Genomic DNA, 20235 nt, shown 5'->3' on the forward strand with positions numbered 1-20235 from the left:
TTGATTGATAGACAGACAGACAGACAGATGATTGATAGATAGATATCCTCGGAGAGGGGTGGCATATAAATCCAATAAAATAAATAAATAAATATTAATAGAAGATAGATGATGGATGACAGAGAGACAATTGATGGATTAATAGAAAACAGATAGATGATAGATAGATGACAGATAGATAGGTAGACAGACAGACAGACATAGATAGAGATAGATAGATAGATAGATAGATAGATAGATAGATAGATAGATAGCCTAGACAGGGAGAAAAAAGGAGAGAGGGAAGGAAAGAGAGGAGAGAGGGAGGAGAAAGAGGGAAGGAGGGGGAGAGAAAAGAGAGAGTGAGTCACGGGAGGAGGGAGAGAGTAAGGGAGAGAAAAAAAGAGAAAGAAGACAGAGAAAGGGAGAGGGAGGGTGGGAGAGAGAGGGAGGGAAAAGAGGGAAGGATGGGGGGAGAGACAAAAAGAGGGAAAGATAGAGACAGAAAGAGGGAGAGAGAAAGAGAGAAGAGAAAGAGGGAGAGAGAAGAGGGAGAGAAAGAGGGGAGGAGGGAGGTAGACAGAGAAAAAGAGGGAAAGAAAGAGAGAGGGGGGAAAAAGAGGGAAGAAGGAAGAGAGAGACAAAAAGAGGGAGAAAGAGGGAGAGAGAAGAGAGAGGGAGGGATTGGGGGGAGAGATCTAGACTATACTGTATAAGGGATGGGTCGGGGTGACCAGGGGCTGCCACAAAGAAGAGGGTGGCGGGAGGTTCCCCATTCTCCAAAGCCCCCAAAAGGAAGAATCCACGGCTAGAAACTCGGGAGACATTCCCTGACCCTGAGAAGAACGAACAAGCCCCCCCTTGGGAAGTTGCGGCGGCCGCTCCTGTCGCTGGAGGTTCTACAGACCTTCGGACACCCAACGATTCCTTCCAGGAAGGAGAGGGGGTCAGACTAAAAGACCTGCAAGGTCTCCCACCTTCCACCCCGGGGGATGATTCCTCGTCGGCCGCCTCGCTCGGGGAAAGAAAAAAAAGGGGGGGGGGGAAGCGCACGCGAGCGAAAGCGAAAACGAAAGCGAAAGTGCCCGCTCGGCTCCCCTTTCGCTTTCCCGTTCGCACTTGGCGGCTGCTGCGTGTCGGGCCGGAGGGCGCTTTTCTCCGCCTCGCCTGCTTTGGTTCGCTCTGCGGCCGGCTCCGCTCTGCGTCCGGGCTGGGAGCCGCGCTCGGCCCGCATGGCCGGGTCCCCGCCGGAGCCGCCGCAGCAGCAGCCCATGCGGCTGAAGGAGTGGCTGCTGGCCCAGGTGGAGAGCGGTCGCTATCCGGGGCTGCGCTGGGAAGACGGGCGGAAGACGCGCTTTCGCATCCCCTGGAAACACGCCGCCAAGCAGGACTACCGCGAGCGGGAGGACGCGGCGCTCTTCAAGGTGACCACGGGATGTGGGGGGGTCGCATGTGCGGGGACTCCCGGCTGGGTCAAGAGCCCCCCGCTCCCCCCCCCCGGGTTTCTAAGGGGGGGAGATTGGATTTCCCGGGGTGGCGGGGGAGGGAGATCAGTGGTCACGGGTGGGGGGGTTCTTCTTGGCGGGGGTCTTTCGGACGGACCCCTCACCCCCACAACAGAGCCTCGGTGGCGCAGTGGATAGAGTGCAGTACTGCAAGCGACTCCTGCTGCTCACCGGCTGCCCGCAGTTTGGCAGATCGAGTCTCAGTAGGCTCGAGGTTGACTCAGCCTTCCGTCCTTCCGAGGTCGGTAAAACGAGGACCCAGATTGTTGGGGAAAATATTCTTCTTTCATTAAACCGCTTAGAGTTGGCTGGGAAGCAGTATATAATTCTAAATGCGATTGCTATTTCTCTATCTCTATCATCTATCTCTATTATTTGACTGAAAGAGTAGTAGATGCTTGGAACAAACTTCCAGCAGACGTGGTTGGTCAATCCACAGGAACTGAATTGAAACATGCCTAGGATAAACATAGAACCATCCTAAGATAAAATACAGGAAGTAGTACAAGGGCAGACTAGATGGACCATGAGGTCTGTCAATCTTCTGTGTTTCTATCTATATCATCTATCTATCGATCTATAGCTATCATTTGTATATCTACTTCTATATATCTATATCTATCATCTCTCTCCCTCCCTCTCTCTCTCTCTCCCTCCCTCTCTCTCTCCCTCCCTCCCCCCCTCTCCCCTTCTCAACCTTTCTATGCCACAACCCCTTAATACAGTTCCTCGTGTTGTGGTGACCCCCAACCATAAGTCTAGTGCCAATTCTCCCAACCTTTCTGCTTCCTGCTTTCTTCCTGCTGATTGGCTGTAAACTGTAAACACCTGATTGTAGAAATATGTTCCAAGGCGCCAGAATAGAAGCTTTCATTTCTAACATAAGGGGAAATTTGTCTTTCTTCCATGGTCTTAGGCAGCCCCTGTCTAACGGTCGTTCAATCCCCCCAAAGGGGTCCCGACCCCCAGGTTGAGAACCCCTGATCTATATCATCTATCTATATATATTGCTATCATCTATCTAACTATGATCTATCATCGATTTATCTCTATCCATCTATCCATCTCTCTATATCAATCAATCTATCATATCTATCTATCTATCTATCTATCTATCATCTATCTATCTATCTATCTATCTATCTATCTATCTATCTATTCCCTCCCTCCCTCTCTCTCTCTCTCTCTCTCTGAAGCGGTAGATAAGTCTAAGTGCTATTACTATTCCTTCCTTGCTTCCTCCTTCCTTCCTCCCTCCCTCCTTCCTTGCTTCCTTGTTGTGTAAAAAGAGGACCCTGATTGTTGGGGGCAAGAGGCTGACTCTGTAAACAGCTTAGAGAGGGCAGTAAAAGCACTGTGAAGTGATATATAAGTCTAAATGCTATTGCTCTTCCTTCCTTCCTTCCTTCCTTCCTTCCTTCCTTCCTTCATTCCTTCCTTCCCTCCTCCCATCCTTCCAAGTTGGGTCAAATGAGGACCCAGGCTGCTGGGGGCGATGTATGATTCTGTAAACTGCTTAGAGAGGGTTGTTAAAGTAATATGAGGCAGTATATAAGTCCAAGTGTTATTGCTAATGCTATTCCTGCCTTCCTTCCCCCCCTCCTTCCCTGCCTTTCTCCCTCTCTCCTTCCTTCCTTCTCTCTCCCTTCCTCCCTCCCTCCTTCCTTCCTTCTCTCTCCCTCCCTCCCTCCTTCCTTCTCCCTCCCTTCTTTCCTTCCCTCTCCCTCCTTCCTTCCTTCTCTCTTCCTCCCTCCCTCCTTCCTTCCTTCTCTCTCCCTCCCTCCTTCTCTCTCTCTCCCTCCCTCCTTCCTTCCTTCCTCCCCACCTTTCTTTTTCCTTCCTTCCTTCCTTCCATCCATCCATCCATCCATCCATCCATACATCCTTCCTAGGTGGGACAAATGAGGATTCAGATTGTTAGGGGCAAGAGGCTGATTCTATAAACAGAGAGGACTGTCAAAGTACTAGGAAGCAGTATATAAGTCTCAATGCTGTTGCTATTGCTGTTTCCTCTATTCCCCACCCACCCCGCACAGGCCTGGGCAGTCTACAAGGGCAAGTTCCGCGAAGGGCTGGATCACGCCGACCCCTCCGTCTGGAAGACACGTCTCCGTTGCGCCCTCAACAAAAGCCCCGATTTCAAAGAGGTGCCCGAGAAAAGTTGCCTGGAGGCCTCGGACCCATACAAAGTCTACCAGGTGGTCGGTCCCGAGGCGGCCCAGGACACAGGTAGGACAAAATCTTGGGGGGGGGGGGAAAGAGGGGGCTTGGAAGATCTGGGGACATGGAGCATAAGCTCAGGACCTCTTGGGGGAGGGGGAAGGAGACCTCCCAGCGTCTCCCCTTCCTCTCCGGGACTCTCCCCCCTGAAATCGGTAGGGTCAATACTGCATCAATTCTGACTTGATTGAAGGGTATAAAATCCTGCATGGGATAGAAAAGATGGATACAGAAAAATTATTTTCTCTATCACACAATCCTAGGGCGAGGGGCCACTCCCTAAAGCTCATGGGTAAGAAAGGGAGGACAAGTCAAGGGAAATATTTTTCCACAAAGAGGGTCCTTGGTTGATGGGATTCCCTTCCAAAAGAGGTTGTGACAGCTGTCAGCCTGGAGAGCTTCAAGGCAGGATTGTTTATTTATTTATTTATTGGATTTGTATGCCACCCCTTTCCATGGACTCAGCTCACAGCATAGAAACCTAGAAACCTAGAAGATTGACAGCAGAAAAAGACCTCCTGGTCCATCTCGTCTGCCCTTATACTATTTCCTGTATTTTATCTTAGGATGAATCTATGTTTATCCCAGGCATGTTTCAATTCAGTTCCTGTGGATTCTTCCTTCCTTCCTTTCTTCCTTCTTCCTTCTTTTTTTCTTTCCTTTCTTCTCTTCCTTCCTTCCTTCTCTTTCTTTCCTCCCTTCCCTTCCTTCCTCAATCATGCTGGCTCTGTTAAAAAAGTGCTATTTCTATGAGAAGGGTGGCGTAAAAATTGAATGAATGAGTGAATGAATGAATGAATGAATAAATGAATGAAGGAATGAATAAATAAATAAATAAATAAATCTGTATAGTCTGGAGGACAGAAGGGAAAGGAAAGGAGGGACATGTTCAAACAAACTCCCAGCAGACGTGGTTGGTAAATCCACAGGAACTGAGTTTAAACATGCCCGAGATAGACATCCATCCATCCTAAGATAACATACAGGAAACAGTAGAAGGGCAGACGAGATGGACCATGAGGTCTTTCTCTGTCGTCAATCTTCTGTGTTTCTATGTTTCTAAGAATTTTGCGGTTGTATGTATTAATGAAATATCTGATGTAGCAATGCAGAAGTACTGATTGTTATGTTGATATCAGAGGGTTTTTAAAAAAAATTTCTTTTTTATTTGTCTGTTTAAAAAAAAAGTTTGAAAATTGATAAAATTTATTTACAAAAAAAGAGAATGACATGCTTAAATCTTGTAAAATCAGTGTATGGGGGAGCCTATTTCTTGGGAGGGGGCTTGTCGCAGATTCCTCCCAATCTTTTGATTCACAATAGATCAAACCTGGTCTAGTCCAGGTTGGTGTTAGCTTCACTTGGAGAGGGCGGATGTGTGAATCTACCTTTTGTGTCTTTGCTGCTGTCGTTTTCCAGAGAAGGAGAGTGGAACCGACTCACCTCTGCTGGCGAAAGGGTCCCCGGCAACATCACCTGAAGCCCCCACGGCCCACGGCTTGTTAGGCAAGGTAAGCACCTGTGTGGGATCCAGTTGGGGGTTGCCACTATGTCGATATCAGTGCGCTATGCATGCAGTTTTGGGTTTCCAGCGTGTGTGCACATATGTCCGAGCGAGAATTTGCTTCTGCGCAGGCACAGAAGCAAAATCTCACGAGGGAAATGCGCAAATCTGTAAATTGCGGAAAAAAATTGCTTCTGTGCCTGAACATTTGGAATAAGGTGCTCAGTTCCAGAGACCTCACCTACAAAAAGAGGTGAGGTTATTCCTGGAGGCTTCTGTAACATGGCAAATGATTTAGCTTTACTAGATAAGTGGTCAAAGCAATGGAAACTTCAGTTTAATCTTTCCCAATGTAAAATAATGAACTTGGGGAGAAGGAATCCTCAATCTGAGTATTGCACTGGCAGTTCTGTGTTAGCAAAAACTTCAGAAGAGAAGGATTGAGGGGTCATGATTTCTGACTGTCTCAAAATGAGTGAGCAGTGCAGTCAGGTGGGAGGGAAAGCAAATAGGATGCTTGGCTGCATAGCTAGAGGTATAACAAGCAGGAAGAAGGAGATTGTGATCCCGCTGGTAAGACCACATTTGGAATAATACTGTGTTCAGTTCTGGAGACCTCACCTACAAAAAGAGATGGATAAAATGGAACGGGTCCAAAGACGGGCTGCAAGAATGGTGGAAGGTCTTAAGCATAAAACGTATCAGGAAAGACTTCATGGACTCAATCTGTATAGTCTGGAGGACAGAAGGAAAAGGGGGGACATGATCGAAACATTTCAATATGTTAAAAGGTTAAATAAGGTTCTGGAGGGAAGTGTTTTTAATAGGAAAATGAACCCAAGAACAAGGGGACACAATCTGAGGTGAGTTGGGAGATAGATCAGAAGCAGCATGAGAAAATATTATTTGACTGAAAGAGTAATAGAAGCTTGGAACAAACTTCCAGCAGACCTGGCTGTAAATCCACAGGAACTGAATTGAAACATGCCTGGGATAAACAAAGATCCATCCTAAAATAAAATACAGGAAATAATACAAGGGCTGTGTCAGTTTTTACTAATGGTGTAGCGTCGTCGTCCTCCTACTGGTAGCAACCCGCTATTGATGGGATCTCTTCAGATCCTGAACAGATTCCTACTCAAAGAGATCTCTGGTCACTTACATAGCAGGTTTTTTTAAAAAAACCAGCAGCCAGGGTTAAGGGAAGAATATTTGCATTTTCTTGCCTGAACTTGATTTGGCAAAGAAGCATTGCTTGGTGTTATGTCTGTCTGTCTGTCTGTAGAGTCTTTCTCAAACGTGGCACCTTGAAGGTGGATGGACTTCAACTCCCAGAATTCCCCAGCCAGCAGGTAGAAAAATGGTGATTGCTGGGGTGACATGTTGACTGTGGAATGAATGAAAAAAGATGTAGTCCACTATTTTAAATGCATCGCAATGTAGATATTGAAGAATATTCTTCTTGAAAAGTCACCTTATATCATTCTTCCCTTTCTCCCTCCTTCCTTCCTTTCTCTTCTTCCTTTCTTCCTCCCTTTCTTCTCCCTCCCTCCTTCCTCCCTCTCTTGCTTCTTCCCTTGCTCCTTTCTTCTCTCTTATTCATCCCTCCCTCCCTCTTCCTTCCCCCCTCTCTTCCTTTCTCCCTTCCTTCTACTTTCCTCCCTCTCTCCCTCTCTTCTTCCTTCCGACTTCCTTCCTTCTATACCTCCTTCTTTCCTTTTCCTTCCTGCCTTTTCTTCCTTCCTCTGTCTCTTCCTTCCTTCCTTCCTTCCTTCCTTCCTTCCTTCCTTCCTTCCTCTCTCCTTTCTCCTCTCGTATTCATCCCTCCCTCCCTCTTTCTTCCCTCCCTCCCCCCTTCCTCTTTTCTCCCTCCCTTCCTTTCTCCCTGCCTCCTTTTTTCATCCCTCTCTTCTTTCTTCCTTCTCTCCTTCCTTCCTTCTATACCTCCTTTCCTTTTCCTTCCTGCCTTTTTCTCCCTTCCTCTGTCTCTTCCTTCCTTCCTTCCTCTCTCCTTTCTCCTCTCTTATTCATCCCTCCCTCCCTCTTTCTTCCCTCCCTCCCCCCTTCCTCTTTTCTCCCTCCCTTCCTTTCTCCCTGCCTCCTTTTTTCATCCCTCTCTTCTTTCTTCCTTCTCTCCTTCCTTCCTTCTATACCTCCTTTCCTTTTCCTTCCTGCCTTTTTCTCCCTCCCGTCCTCTCTCTCTCCTCCCCTCCCCCCTATTTGAATTGCTGCCCATCCCAACCAGTGACTCTAGGTGGTGAACTTACCTTGATTTGATTTGATTTGATTTAAAATTTACTTTACTTTAATTTAAAATTTAATTTACTTTAATGTAACATTATGACATACATTGAATGAAGATAAACACTATTTGCACAGGGAATCCCAAAATTAAAATCTCATCAGTCTTCGTTGTGTGGCTTTAAGACACACCTAGCCGCCATTATTTTGCAAACTCACTTAGGACAACTTTTTGCATCCTAACAACAAGAGCTTGTTCCTCTTGAGGTTCTTTCTGCCTCCTACAGGAAGTTTCTGCTCTGGATTTTTATTTTGAAATTCAGCTTCCCTAAAGATCAAAACCGCAGCTTCGAATCTGGAACAGCTACTACCGGGAGTTCCAGATTTGTCGGACACCAGAAAACAGAACTGCCCTGGGCTTATTTATTGTTGCTCACATATTTACAAGAATCTCCCCAGACTGTCTCTCTTCTCAAGGGAACAGCCAGAAAAAGGCTTCATCCGATCTGCCACCTCACTCCCCCTGGTTTCAATGCCAGCCCTGCCCTGGCCTGGTCTGGAAACTCCAGGCTGCTTAGCGCCAGCCAAAGACAACACCTCAAGGACTCTTGGCCAGAGAAGAGAATGCAGCTGCATTGCAAGGGCGGCTCCTCCTCCAAACACAGCTGGTTTGAATAAGAAGAACTGCCCAAACTGCCTTCTATTGAGGAACTGTATATTTCATTCATTCATTATTCATTCATTATTCATTCATTTGTTCATTTATTCATTCGTTTATTCAATCATTCATTCATTCAATCATTCAATCATTCATTCATTCATTTATTCATTCATTCAATCATTCAATCATTCATTCAATCATTCATTCATTCAATCATTCATTCAATCATTCAATCCTTCAATCTTTACATTCAATCATTCATTCAATCCTTCAATCATTCATTCATTCATTCATTCAATCAATCAGTCAGTCATTCATTTATTCATTCATTCATTCAATCATTCATTCAATCCTTCAATCATTCATTCATTCAATCATTCATTCAATCATTCATTCATTCAATCATTCATTCAATCCTTCAATCATTCATTCAATCGTTCATTCATTCACTCAATCATTAATTCATTCATTCATTGGATTCATATTCCGCCCTTCTCCGGCCACTAGGGGCAGCATATAACATATAAAAAGAACAATGCATAGAAACATAGATTGACGGCAGAAAAAGACTTTACCCACCTCGGAAGGAAGGAAGGCTGAGTCAACCTTGAGCCAGTGGTGAGATTTGATCTGCTGAACTACAGCCAGCAGTCAGCAGAAGCAGCTCGCATTACTGCACTCTAACCACATAGAAACATAGAAGACTGGCAGCAGAAAAAGACCTCATGGTCCATCTAGTCTGCCCTTATACTATTTCCTGTATTTTATCTTAGGATGGAGATATTTTTATCCCAGGCTTGTTTGAATTCAGTGACTGTGGATTTACCAACCACGTCTGCTGGACGTTTGTTCCAAGCATCTACTCCTCTTTTAGTCAAATCATATTTTCTCATGTTGCTTTTGATCTTTCCCCCAACTAACTTCAGATTGTGTCCCCTTGTTCTTGGGTTCACTTTCCTATTAAAAACACTTCCCTCCTGGACCTTATTTAACCCTTTATCATATTTAAATGTTTCGATCATGTCCCCCCTTTTCCTTCTGTCCTCCAGACTATACAGATGGAGTTCATGAAGTCTTTCCTGATACGTTTTATGCTTAAGACCTTCCACCATTCTTGTAGCCCGGCTTTGGACCCGTTCAATTTTGTCAATATCTTTTTGTAGGCGAGGTCTCCAGAACTGAACACAGTATTCCAAATGTGGTCTCACCAGCACTCTATATAGAGGGATCATAATCTCCCTCTTTCTGCTTGTTATACCTCTAGCTATGCAGCCAAGCATCCTACTTGCTTTTCCCATCTCTAGACCACCACCACCACCCCAACCCTTTCACCTCTCCTGGGGTGGAGATCTTAGAAACATAGAAACATAGAAGACTGATGGCAGAAAAAGACCTCATGGTCCATCTAGTCTGCCCTTATACTATTTTCTGTATTTTATCTTAGGATGGATCTATGTTTATCCCAGGCATGTTTAAATTCAGTTACTGTGGATTTATCTACCACGTCTGCTGGAAGTTTGTTCCAAGGATCTACTACTCTTTCAGTAAAATAATATTTTCTCATGTTGCTTTTGATCTTTCCCCCAACTAACTTCAGATTGTGTCCCCTTGTTCTTGTGTTCACTTCCCTATTAAAAACACTTCCCTCCTGGACCTTATTTAACCCTTTAACATATGTAAATGTTTCAATCGTGTCCCCCCTTTTCCCTTCTGTCCTCCAGACTATACAGATTGAGTTCATGAAGTCTGGAGTTCATTTTGCCTGACCCCCTCCACCACAAAAATCCCAGGTGCCTCCTTCCCAATTTCAAGCCCTGTTTATTTTATTTCTTTCCAGGCCGAACCATTGTCGGAGCCTGATGGGAAAAGGGAAGATGACCCAGGGGGTGCTCATCCCACCCAAAAGATGGGCAGTGCAGACCTCCAGGGTAAGGTGGAAACGAGGGCTTCTCTTCTGATTGAAAGATTATGGAGATCTCTTTTGAGGGCATGATACAATAGGTGCACTGCCTTGAGTTTAGTCAATCCTAGGCTCACATCCCTGTCTGACTGCACTAACATCTTATATATAATAATAATACTGTAATAATAATAATAATAATAATAATAATAATAATAATAATAATAATAATAATAATTTATTGGATTTGTATGCCGCCCCTCTCTGCAGACTTGGGGCAGCTAACAACAATAATAAACACAACATGTACAATCCAATAATAAAAAACAACTAAAAACCCCTATTATAAAACCAAACACACAAACATACCATGCATAACTTGTAATGGCCTAGGGGGAAGGAATATCTCAACTCCCCCATGCCTGGCGGTATAAATGAGTCTCGAGTAGTTTACGAAAGACAGGGAGGGTGGGGGCAGTTCTAATCTCCGGGGGGAGTTGGTTCCAGAGGGCCGGGGCCGCCACAGAGAAGGCTCTTCCCCTGGGGCCGGCCAAACGACATTGTTTAGTCGATGGGACCCGGAGAAGGCCAACTCTGTGGGACCTTATCAGTCGCTGGGATTCATGCGGTAGCAGGCGGTTCCGGAGGTAAGCTGGTCCATTGCCATGTAGGGCTTTAAAGGTCATGACCAACACTTTGAATTGTGACCGGAAACTGATCGGCAGCCAATGCAGGCCACGGAGTGTTGAAGAAACGTGGGCGAATCTTGGAAGCCCCACGACGGCTCTCGCGGCCGCGTTCTGCATGATCTGAAGTTTCCGAACACTTTTCAGTGGTAGCCCCATGTAGAGTGTTGCAGAAATCGAACCTCGAGGTGATGAGGACATGAGCGACTGTGAGCAGTGAGTCCCTGTCCAAATAGGGCCGCAACTGGTGCATCAGGCGAACCTGGGCAAACGCCCCCCTCACCACAGCCGAAAGATGATGTTCCAATATTGCTTCCTTGCGCCTTGGTACCTCACTTTTTTCTCTTCTCTTGGCTTAACGTTTGTTGTGCTCTGCTCCACAGGGTGTCGGGTGAAAGGTTTTCCCCACACAAGGTGGGCTCCATCACAGATCTGCCAACTTCCAAACCGGGCTTTCGTTAGTTCCAGTTCACAGTCTGCCCACGGCAAAAACATCAATTCAGGTATGAGAGGTGCTGGGTTCGAGAATTTCTTCGCCGAATCCTGCTCAGCACTTTGCTGACTCAGGGCTGGAGCTTTCAAAAGCTAAACTGGGTCGGAACTGGTTGGCTTTAGGATGGGTTAGGAATAGAGAGGTGTGATTGGAAAGCGTGCCCAAAATTAAGAAGATTTTAGAACAAATTATCTTCCAGACCATCCATCTTAAACCAGAGTTGTTGTTGTTGTTGTTGTTGTTGTTATTACTATTATTATTATTATTATTATTATTATTATTATTATTATTATTATGTCAATACAACACAGCAAACGAGATCACTATGCTGGATTTTGTATTTCATCACCAGTCGGGCACTTCCCAAGCATTATTATTATTATTATTATTATTATTATTATTATTATTATTATGTCAGTACAACACAGCAAACGAGATCACTATGCTGGATTTCGTATTTCATCCCCAGTGGGGCGCTTCCCAAGCACCTAGGACTGCGTGATGTAGCGGCGAATTATGGTTGCCGATCCCAGTAAAGCGACTTTTGCAATTGACAGATGGAGATTATGTCAATTCCGATGGTTTTCAAATGTCCGCTGAGATCCTTTGGCTCTGCGCCCAGCGTGCCAAGTACCACTGGGACCACTTTCACTGGCTTATGGCAGAATCGTTGCAGCTCGATGATGATGATGATTATTATTTTATTATTATTATTATTATTATTATTATTATTATTATTATTATTATTAAATAGATTTGTACTTCTCTAAGTATTTGTCATTCTCTAAGGAATCACCTTCCTTCCTTCCAAGGTGGGTCAAAGGAGGACCCAGATTGTTGGGGGCAAGAGCCTGATCCTGTAAAGTGCTTAGCACTAGGAAGCGGTATACAGTGTTCCCTCGATTTTCGCGGGTTCGAACTTCGCGAATAGCCTATACCACAGTTTTTCAAAAAATATTAATTAAAAAATACTTCGCGGTTTTTTTTTTCTATACCACGGTTTTTCCCACCCGATGATGTCATACATCATCGCCAAACTAATATTTTTTGCAAATAAATAAGAAAAAAATAATTATTGTTAATAAATAATTATGTTTATAAATATCAGGATCACTAAGTGTCTTATTCAATGGTGAGTACCAGTAATAATGGTGAGTAAATTGTTGTTAAGGGAATGGGAAATGGTAATTTAGGGGTTTAAAGTGTTAGGGGAAGGCTTGTGATACTGTCCATAGCCAAAAATGGTGTTTTTACTTCCGCATCTCTACTTCGCGGAAATTCGACTTTCGCAGGCGGTCTCGGAACGCATCCCTCGTGAAATTCGAGGGAACACTGTATAGGTCTAAATACTATTGCCCTTCCTTCCTTCCTTCCTTCCTTCCTTCCTTCCTTCCTTCCTTCCTTCCTTCCTTCCTTCCTTCCTTGCTTGGTGGGTCAAATGAGGACCCAGATTGTTGGAGGCAAGAGGATGACTCTGTCAACCGTTTAGAGAGGGCTGCAAAAGCCCCGTGAAGCGGTATACAGTATAAGTCTAAATGCTAATGCTAATGTCTGATCCTCTCTGGCCTTTTTAACCCTCTCCAGATTGTTTCCTTCACATCCGCCTCTACTATTGCGATGCGCTGGTGAAAGAGACGACCACTAGCGCCGCAGAAGGCTGCCGCATCACCTACCAGCCGGTAGCGGCAGAGGACAACGACCTCTACGGTCCCAGCGGAATAGAAGAAATCCAGTTCCCTCCTCCAGATGTCCTGGGCTGCAGAAACTGGGGGCCCAAGGACACATGGATCTTGAAGAGGTTGCTCCCCCACTTGCATCGCGGGGTCCTCCTTTGGGTGGCCCCCGAAGGCGTCTTCATGAAGCGCCAATGCCAAAGTCGGGTTTACTGGAAGGGGCCGTTGGCGCCCCACAACGATCAGCCGAACAAGCTGGAGAGGGAGAAAACGTACCGGCTGTTGGACACTCAACAATTCCTCCAAGGTGTGTCCAGAGAGGCTAGCTTCGGGGGGGTTATTTTATTTTATTTTATTTTATTTTATTTATTTTATTTTATTTTATTTTATTTTGTCAAACAATTATAGGGTGGTAATTTGTACAAATAAAACATTAGATAAGTAATGATAAAAAGTAACAAAAGAAGACAATAGGACAGGGAGGGTAGGCACAGTGGTGCGCTTATGCACGCCCCTCACAGACCTCTTAGAAAGGGGGAGAGGTCAACTGTAGATAGTCTAAGGTTAAAGGTTTTGGGGTTAGGAGTAGAAACCACAGAGTCAGGTAGTGCATTCCAGGCGTTGATGACTCTGTTGCTGAAGTTGTATTTTTTGCAGTCAAGTTTTAAACGGTTGACATTTAGTTTAAATCGATTTTGTCCTCATGTGTTGTTGCGGTTGAAGGTAAAGTTGTCGTTAACAGGCAGGACATTTTGGTATATGATTTTATGAACTATAATTAAATCGGAACGGAGACGACGGAGTTGTAAGTTGTCGAAACCAAGAATTTCAAGTCTGGCGGAGTCAGGTATTTTGTTGTGAGAGGAGGAGTGAAGGACTCTTCTTGTGAAATATTTCTGGACTCTCTCAATTGTGTTGATGTCAGATATGCAATGTGGGTTCCATACAGGTGAGCTGTATTCCAGGATTGGTCTGACAAATGTTTTGTAAGCTCTTGTTAGCAGTTCAAAATTACCAGAGAAGAAGCTGCGAAGGATTAGGTGAACAACTCTTAAAGCCTTTTGGGCAATGTTGTTGCAGGGGGCTCTAGGTCATTGGATATGAGTACTCCAAGGTCTTTGACAAGGTTTTGCTTGGGGGTAGGGTTTGGACCGAGTTTCCCAGGGTGGTTGTGATTTAAATCCAGTCGATTTAAACCATGATATAAACCACTAGTAAAAAGACTTGATTTAAATCAGGGCTTCACAAGATCACGTATTGTACTGAGTATTGTATTTAATAGGAAAGTGAACCAAGAACAAGAGGACACAATCTGAGGTGAGTTGGGGGAAAGATCAGAAGCCACGTGAGAAAATATGATTTGACTGAAAGAGTAGTAGATGCTTGGAACAAACTTCCAGCAGACGTGGTTGGTCAATGCACAGGAACTGAATTTGAACATGCCTGGGATAAACATAGATCCATCCTAAGATAAAATACAGAAAATAGTATAAGGGCAGACTAGATGGACCAGGAGGACTTTTTCTGCCGTCAATCTTCTATGTTTCTATCATTGCATTGGCAGTTCTGTGTTAGCAAAAACTTCAGAAGAGAAGGATTTAGGGGTAGTGATTTCTGACAGTCTCAAAATGGGTGAGCAGTGTGGTCGGGCAGTAGGAAAAGCAAGTAGGATGCTTGGCTGCATAGCTAGAGGTGTAACAAGCAGGAAGAGGGAGATTGTGATCCCATTATATAGAGTGCTGGTGAGACCCCATTTGGAATAATACTGTGTCCAGTTCTGGAGACCTCACCTCCAAAAAGATATTGACAAAATTGAGTGTGTCCAAAGACGGGCTACAAGAATGGTGGAAGGTCTTAAGCATAAAACGTATCAGGAAAGACTTCATGAACTCCATCTGTAGAGTCTGGAGGACAGAAGGAAAAGGGGGGACATGATCGAAACATTTAAATATGTGAAAGGTTTAAATAAGGTTCAGGAGGGAAGTGTTTTTAATAGGAAAGTGAACACAAGAACAAGGGGACACAATCTGAAGTTAGTTGGGGGAAAGATCAAAAGCAACATGAGAAAATATTATTTCACTGAAAGAGTAGTAGATCCTTGGAACAAACTTCCAGCAGACGTGGTTGGTAAATCCACAGTAACTGAATTTAAACATGCCTGGGATAAACATATATCCATTGTAAGATAAAATACAGGAAATAGTATAAGGGCAGACTAGATGGACCATGAGGTCTTTTTCTGCCGTCAATCTTCTATGTTTCTATCATGTGAACTGTTAATACCACTTTATTGGTAAGGCCACACTTGGAATATTGCATTCAGTGTTGGTCACCACAATGCAAAAAAAGATGTTGAGACTCTAGATAGAAAGAGTGCAGAGAAGAGCAACAAAGAGGATTAGGGGACTGGAGGCTAAAACATACGAAGAACGGTTGCAGGAACTGGGCATGGCTGATTTAATGAGAAGAAGGACCAGGGGAGACAGGATAGTAGTCATCCAGTATTTCAGGGGTGGCCCCAAAAAAGAAGGAGTCAACCTATTCTCCAAAGCACCTGAAGGTAAAACAAGAAGCAATGGGTGGAAACTAAACAAGGAGAGAAGCAACTTAGAACTAAAGAGAAATTTCCTGATAGTCAGAATGGTTGATCAGTGGAACTGCTTGCCTCCAGAAGTTGTGAATGCCCCAACACTGGGAGTTTTTAAGCAGATGTTGGATAACCATCTGTCTGAAGTAGTGTAGGGTTTTCTGCCTAAGGAGGAGGTCAGACTAGAAGACCTCCAAGATCCTTCCCAACTCTGTTGTTGTTGTTGTTACTATTATTATTAATTATTATTAATAAATTTTTATTTTTTTTAAAAAATTCTGGGGTGGGGCAAGTCCACATTCTTCTCAACTCAATATAATTAAATGTTCAGGGTTGTTTTTTTAATCAAGAAAATCTTTTTAAAATCTCTTGTGTTTCTCCCAGAGTTACGAGGCTTCCTCCAACATGGAAAGCCACCACCGCAGTACCAGATCCACCTCTGCTTTGGGGAAGAATTTCCGCCTGTTCCCAACCAGAACTTGCACAGGTTCATCACGGCCCAGGTGAAGTATTTTGGCGACCACGAAGGGTCCCAGGCACCGCCCTCTTTCCTGACTTAACCAGGTTTATGGAGGGTTCGTGGATTGCAGAAACACCAAAGAGGGTCAGGGAAGTCATCGCTTAATCCCCAGACCCGGAACATTCAGGGTTTAAGTTTTTATTTTATATATTTTATTATTTCATTTCATTTCATTATTTCATTTCATTTCATTTCATTTCATTTCATAATTCAATTTAATTTAATTTAATTTAATTTGAATTTTTTATTTTTTATTTTTTATTTTTTATTTTTTTAGTTTATTTTATAATTTACAATTCTCATTTCATATTTTATTTCATTTTTCATTTTTCATTAATTTAATTTTTAATTTTTGTTTTTTATTTATATTTTTAATTTCATATTTCATTTTTTAAAATTTTAAAATTTTATTTTATAATTTATATTTCATATTTCATATTTCATTTTTTATATTATTTTATATTTTATATTTTATAAAACAATAACAATAATACACAAAAACAATAATACAATTAAAAATACAATTAAAAACATTAGAAAAAGCATAAAACTCACAATAAAAACAATCATTCCTCTTTCATACTGATGGCCGAAATGAAGCTGTCACTCACGGCCCCCAGGCCTTGCCCACATAGTTTTAAATGCCTTTCGACAGGCAAGGTGAATGGGAGCTGTTGGTTACAGAGGGCTGGGGCCACAACAGAGAAGGCTCTCCCCAGCAGACCTGCCAGTCAGCATTGTTTGGCCGACGGGGCCTGGAAGAGGCTGACTCTGTGCGACCTAACCAGGTGCTGGGATATGTGAGGCAGAAAGTAACTCCATCCAATGAGTTGTGTGGAAAAAACATTTAACTCATGTCCATGACCCCATTTTTTACATCGCTCATCCTCCTGGATAGAGAGCTGGAGAGAAAGAGGGGCTCAAAACAAACCCAGGCCTCTCTCTCTCTCCCTCCCTCCCCTTCATTCCATCCAGGTTTTCCCTAAAATAAGTCTTATATTTTTTTGAACCCTGAAATAAGCCTTATTGCCATGCAATCAAAGGGTTGATTGAGCTTATTATCTGGGGAGGTCTTATTTAGGGGAAATCAAGTTGTCTGTGGGTCTGTCTGTCTGTTTGTCTCTCTGTCTCTCTTTCTTTCTTTCTCCCTCTCTCCCTCCCTCCCTTCTTTCCTTCCTTCCTTCTCCTAAAATAAGACCTTGTCTTATATTTTTTTGAACCCTGAAATAAGCACTTGACCTTATTATCATGCACTCAAAAGTTTGATTGAGCTTATTGTATTTTGGGGGAAACAGGATATCTATCTGTTTATCTATCTATCTTTTTATTATTATTATTATTATTATTATTATTATTATTATTATTATTTATTAGACTTGTATGCCGCCCCTCTCCAAAGACTCGGAGCGACTGTCTGTCTGTCTGTCTGTCTGTCTGTCTGTCTGTCTGTCTGTCTATCTATCTATCTTGGTTGCCGATCAGTTTCCGGTCACAATTCAAAGTGTTGGTTATGACCTATAAAGCCCTTCATGGCACCGGACCAGATTATCTCAGGAACCGCCTTCTGCCGCACGAATCCCAGCGGCCAGTTAGGTCCCACAGAGTGGGTCTTCTCCGGGTCCCGTCAACGAAACAATGCCACTTGGCGGGACCCAGGAGAAGAGCCTTCTCTGTGGCGGCCCCGGCCCTCTGGAACCAACTCCCCCCAGAGATTAGAATTGCCCCTACTCTCCTTGCCTTTCGTAAGCTACTCAAAACCCACCTCTGCCGCCAGGCATGGGGGAATTAAGACTTCTTCTCCCCCTAGGCTGATACAACTGTATGTATGGTATGTTTGTACGTATGCTGGTTTTATATATTAAGGGGTTTTAAGTTAGTTTTTTAGTATTGGATTTTTTACTGTACATTGTTCATGATTGTTGTTAGCCGCCCCGAGTTTTCGGAGAGGGGCGGCATATAAATCCAATAAATGAAATGAAATGAAATGAAATCTTGTCTGTCTGTCTGTCTGTCTATCTATCTTGTCTGTCTATCTATCTATCTTGTCTGTCTGTCTGTCTGTCTGTCTGTCTGTCTGTCTGTCTGTCTGTCTGTCTCTATCTATCTATCTATCTATCTATCTATCTATCTATCTATCTATCCATCCATCCACCCATCACCCATCCATCCATCCATCCATCTTTCTCTCTCTCTCTCTCTTTCTCTCTCCTTCCTTCCTTCCTTCCTTCCTTCCTTCCTTCCTTCCTTCCTTCCTTCCTTCCTTCCTTCCTTCCTTGTTTCCCCTTAAATAAGAAACTGTCTTATTTTTTGTGTACCCTGAAATAAGCTCTTGGCCTTATTGCCATGCACTCAGAAGCCCCATTGGGCTTATTATCAGGGGAGGTCTTATTTAGGGGAATCCAGGGTAGACCTGCGCACGCTCGGACAAATGTCCCCTCTCCCTTTCTGCCTCCTCTCTAGGTGGAAGCGGTGTTTGCCCGCGATCTCTGCCTTCACGCCCAGCAGTATCTCCAGGGCCCTCCAAAGGCTCCCAAGAATATCCTCCAAATCCTGCAGCAGCTTTGCTCCTCCTGACATATACATATATTCAAAGATATATATACATATATATATACACACAAATACAATTTTTTAATTTAAAAAATGTGAGAATAATAATAATAGGAATAAATGTGAACTAAAATGGAACAGAGGAAACAGAAAGAGAAGTAACAGAAAAGGCTTTTATGAATAAGGTCTCTGTAATTAGCTTGGATTTTCCGTTTTTTAAAAAAAAAATGTGTTTGTGTGTGTGTTTGTGTGTACTTGTGTCCTCTGGTCTGCTTAGTTTATATTCTTATCATTTTTAAATTGTGATATAAACAGACGATATATAGAAGACGATATATAGAAGATGGATGGATGGATGGATGGATGGATGGATGGATGAATAAATAGACAGACAAACAAACAGACAGACAGACAGATAGGATATACAGACAGACAGGATAGGTAGGTAGGTAGGTGGGTGGGTGGGTGGGTGGGTGGGTAGATGGGTAGATGGATAGATGGATAGATGGATAGATGGATAGATGGATAGACAGGCAGATTAAAGAGATGATAGACAGATAGATTAAAGATACATGGTAGATAGACAGATTAAAGATAGATGAGAGATAAGAGATAGAGTAATTATAGGTAGATTGTGTGTGTATATACATACATACACATAAACACACATTTTAAGAACAACAATAATGAATACAAACTAAATAGAATTATTATTATTTAATTGGCCAAGTGTGATTGGACATAGCTTTTGGTGCAGATGCTCTCAGTGTATATAAAAGAAAAGTTACATTTTTCAAGAATCGTGAGATACAACATTTAAGGATTGTCATACGGGTCAAATAGCAATGAAGAAACAATCAATATTAATAAAAATCTTAGGATACAAGCAACAAGTTACAGTCATACAGTCATGAGTGGGAAGAGATGGGTGAGAGGAATGATGAGAAAAAAACTAGTGGTAATAGACTTAGTAAATAGTTTGACAGTGTTGAGGGAATTATTTGTTTAGCAGAGTGATGGCGTTCGGAGAAAAAATTGTTCTTGTGTCTAGTCTTGGTGTGCAGTGCTCTGTAGCAACGTTTTGAGGGTCGGAGTTGAAACACGAAACAAGAAAAAAGAAATAACAAAAAGCTTTTATGAATAAGAGCTCTGAAATTCGCTTTTTAAATATATAGCTATAATTTTTATTAAACAATTTAAGTACCATGTTAAGAATGAATGTAAACTAAAATAGAACAGAGGAAACAAGGAAAAATGAAATAACAGAAAAAGGTGTGAATAAGAACTGTGTGATTCTGGATGTCCCTTTTTAAATATATATCTATAATTTTATTAAATATTTCAATAACAATAAGAATAAACTATTGTTTAATTACATTGAATAATAAGAACTTGAACAAAACAGAGAAAACAGGAAAAGAAGAGAAATAGCAGAAAACATTCATTTAAATAGGAGTTCTGTGTTTGGTCAGGATGTACCTTTTTTAATATTTATGAAACATTTTAAGGGCAGTAAGAGGAATGAATATAAATATAAAATAGAACCGGGAAAACAGGAAGAAAAAGGAAAATGATAGAAACATTTAAATATGTTAAAGGGATCAATAAAGTTCAGGAGGGAAGTGTTTTTAATAGGAAAGTGAACACAAGAACAAGGGGACACAATCTGAAGTTAGTTGGGGGAAAGATCAGAAGCAACGTGAGAAAATATTATTC

General features: G+C 42.8%; 1 protein-coding gene across 1 annotated transcript; it reads left to right on the plus strand.

Moving 5' to 3' along the window:
• Nucleotides 1–1101: 1101 nt before the first annotated feature.
• LOC139165548 (interferon regulatory factor 4-like) lies at nt 1102–18925 on the plus strand. The gene is made up of 8 exons (XM_070748736.1): nt 1102–1403; nt 3521–3713; nt 5124–5215; nt 9948–10038; nt 11080–11199; nt 12774–13169; nt 15834–15952; nt 18430–18925. The coding sequence occupies exons 1-8, from the start codon at nt 1212–1214 to the stop codon at nt 18541–18543; spliced, it is 1317 nt and encodes a 438-aa protein (XP_070604837.1). The 5' UTR covers nt 1102–1211; the 3' UTR covers nt 18544–18925.
• Nucleotides 18926–20235: the final 1310 nt, after the last annotated feature.

This window comes from Erythrolamprus reginae, chromosome 3, assembly GCF_031021105.1.
Source record: "Erythrolamprus reginae isolate rEryReg1 chromosome 3, rEryReg1.hap1, whole genome shotgun sequence".
NCBI classification, from domain to species: domain Eukaryota; kingdom Metazoa; phylum Chordata; class Lepidosauria; order Squamata; family Dipsadidae; genus Erythrolamprus; species Erythrolamprus reginae.

Bases quoted from the DNA above. Each gene is read 5' to 3' on its own strand.
- LOC139165548 (XM_070748736.1), top strand. From the start codon at position 1,212: ATGGCCGGGTCCCCGCCGGAGCCGCCGCAGCAGCAGCCCATGCGGCTG. The intron at 1,404-3,520 runs GTGACCACGGGA...CACCCCGCACAG, and splicing joins AGGACGCGGCGCTCTTCAAG to GCCTGGGCAGTCTACAAGGG. The intron at 5,216-9,947 runs GTAAGCACCTGT...ATTTCTTTCCAG, and splicing joins CCCACGGCTTGTTAGGCAAG to GCCGAACCATTGTCGGAGCC.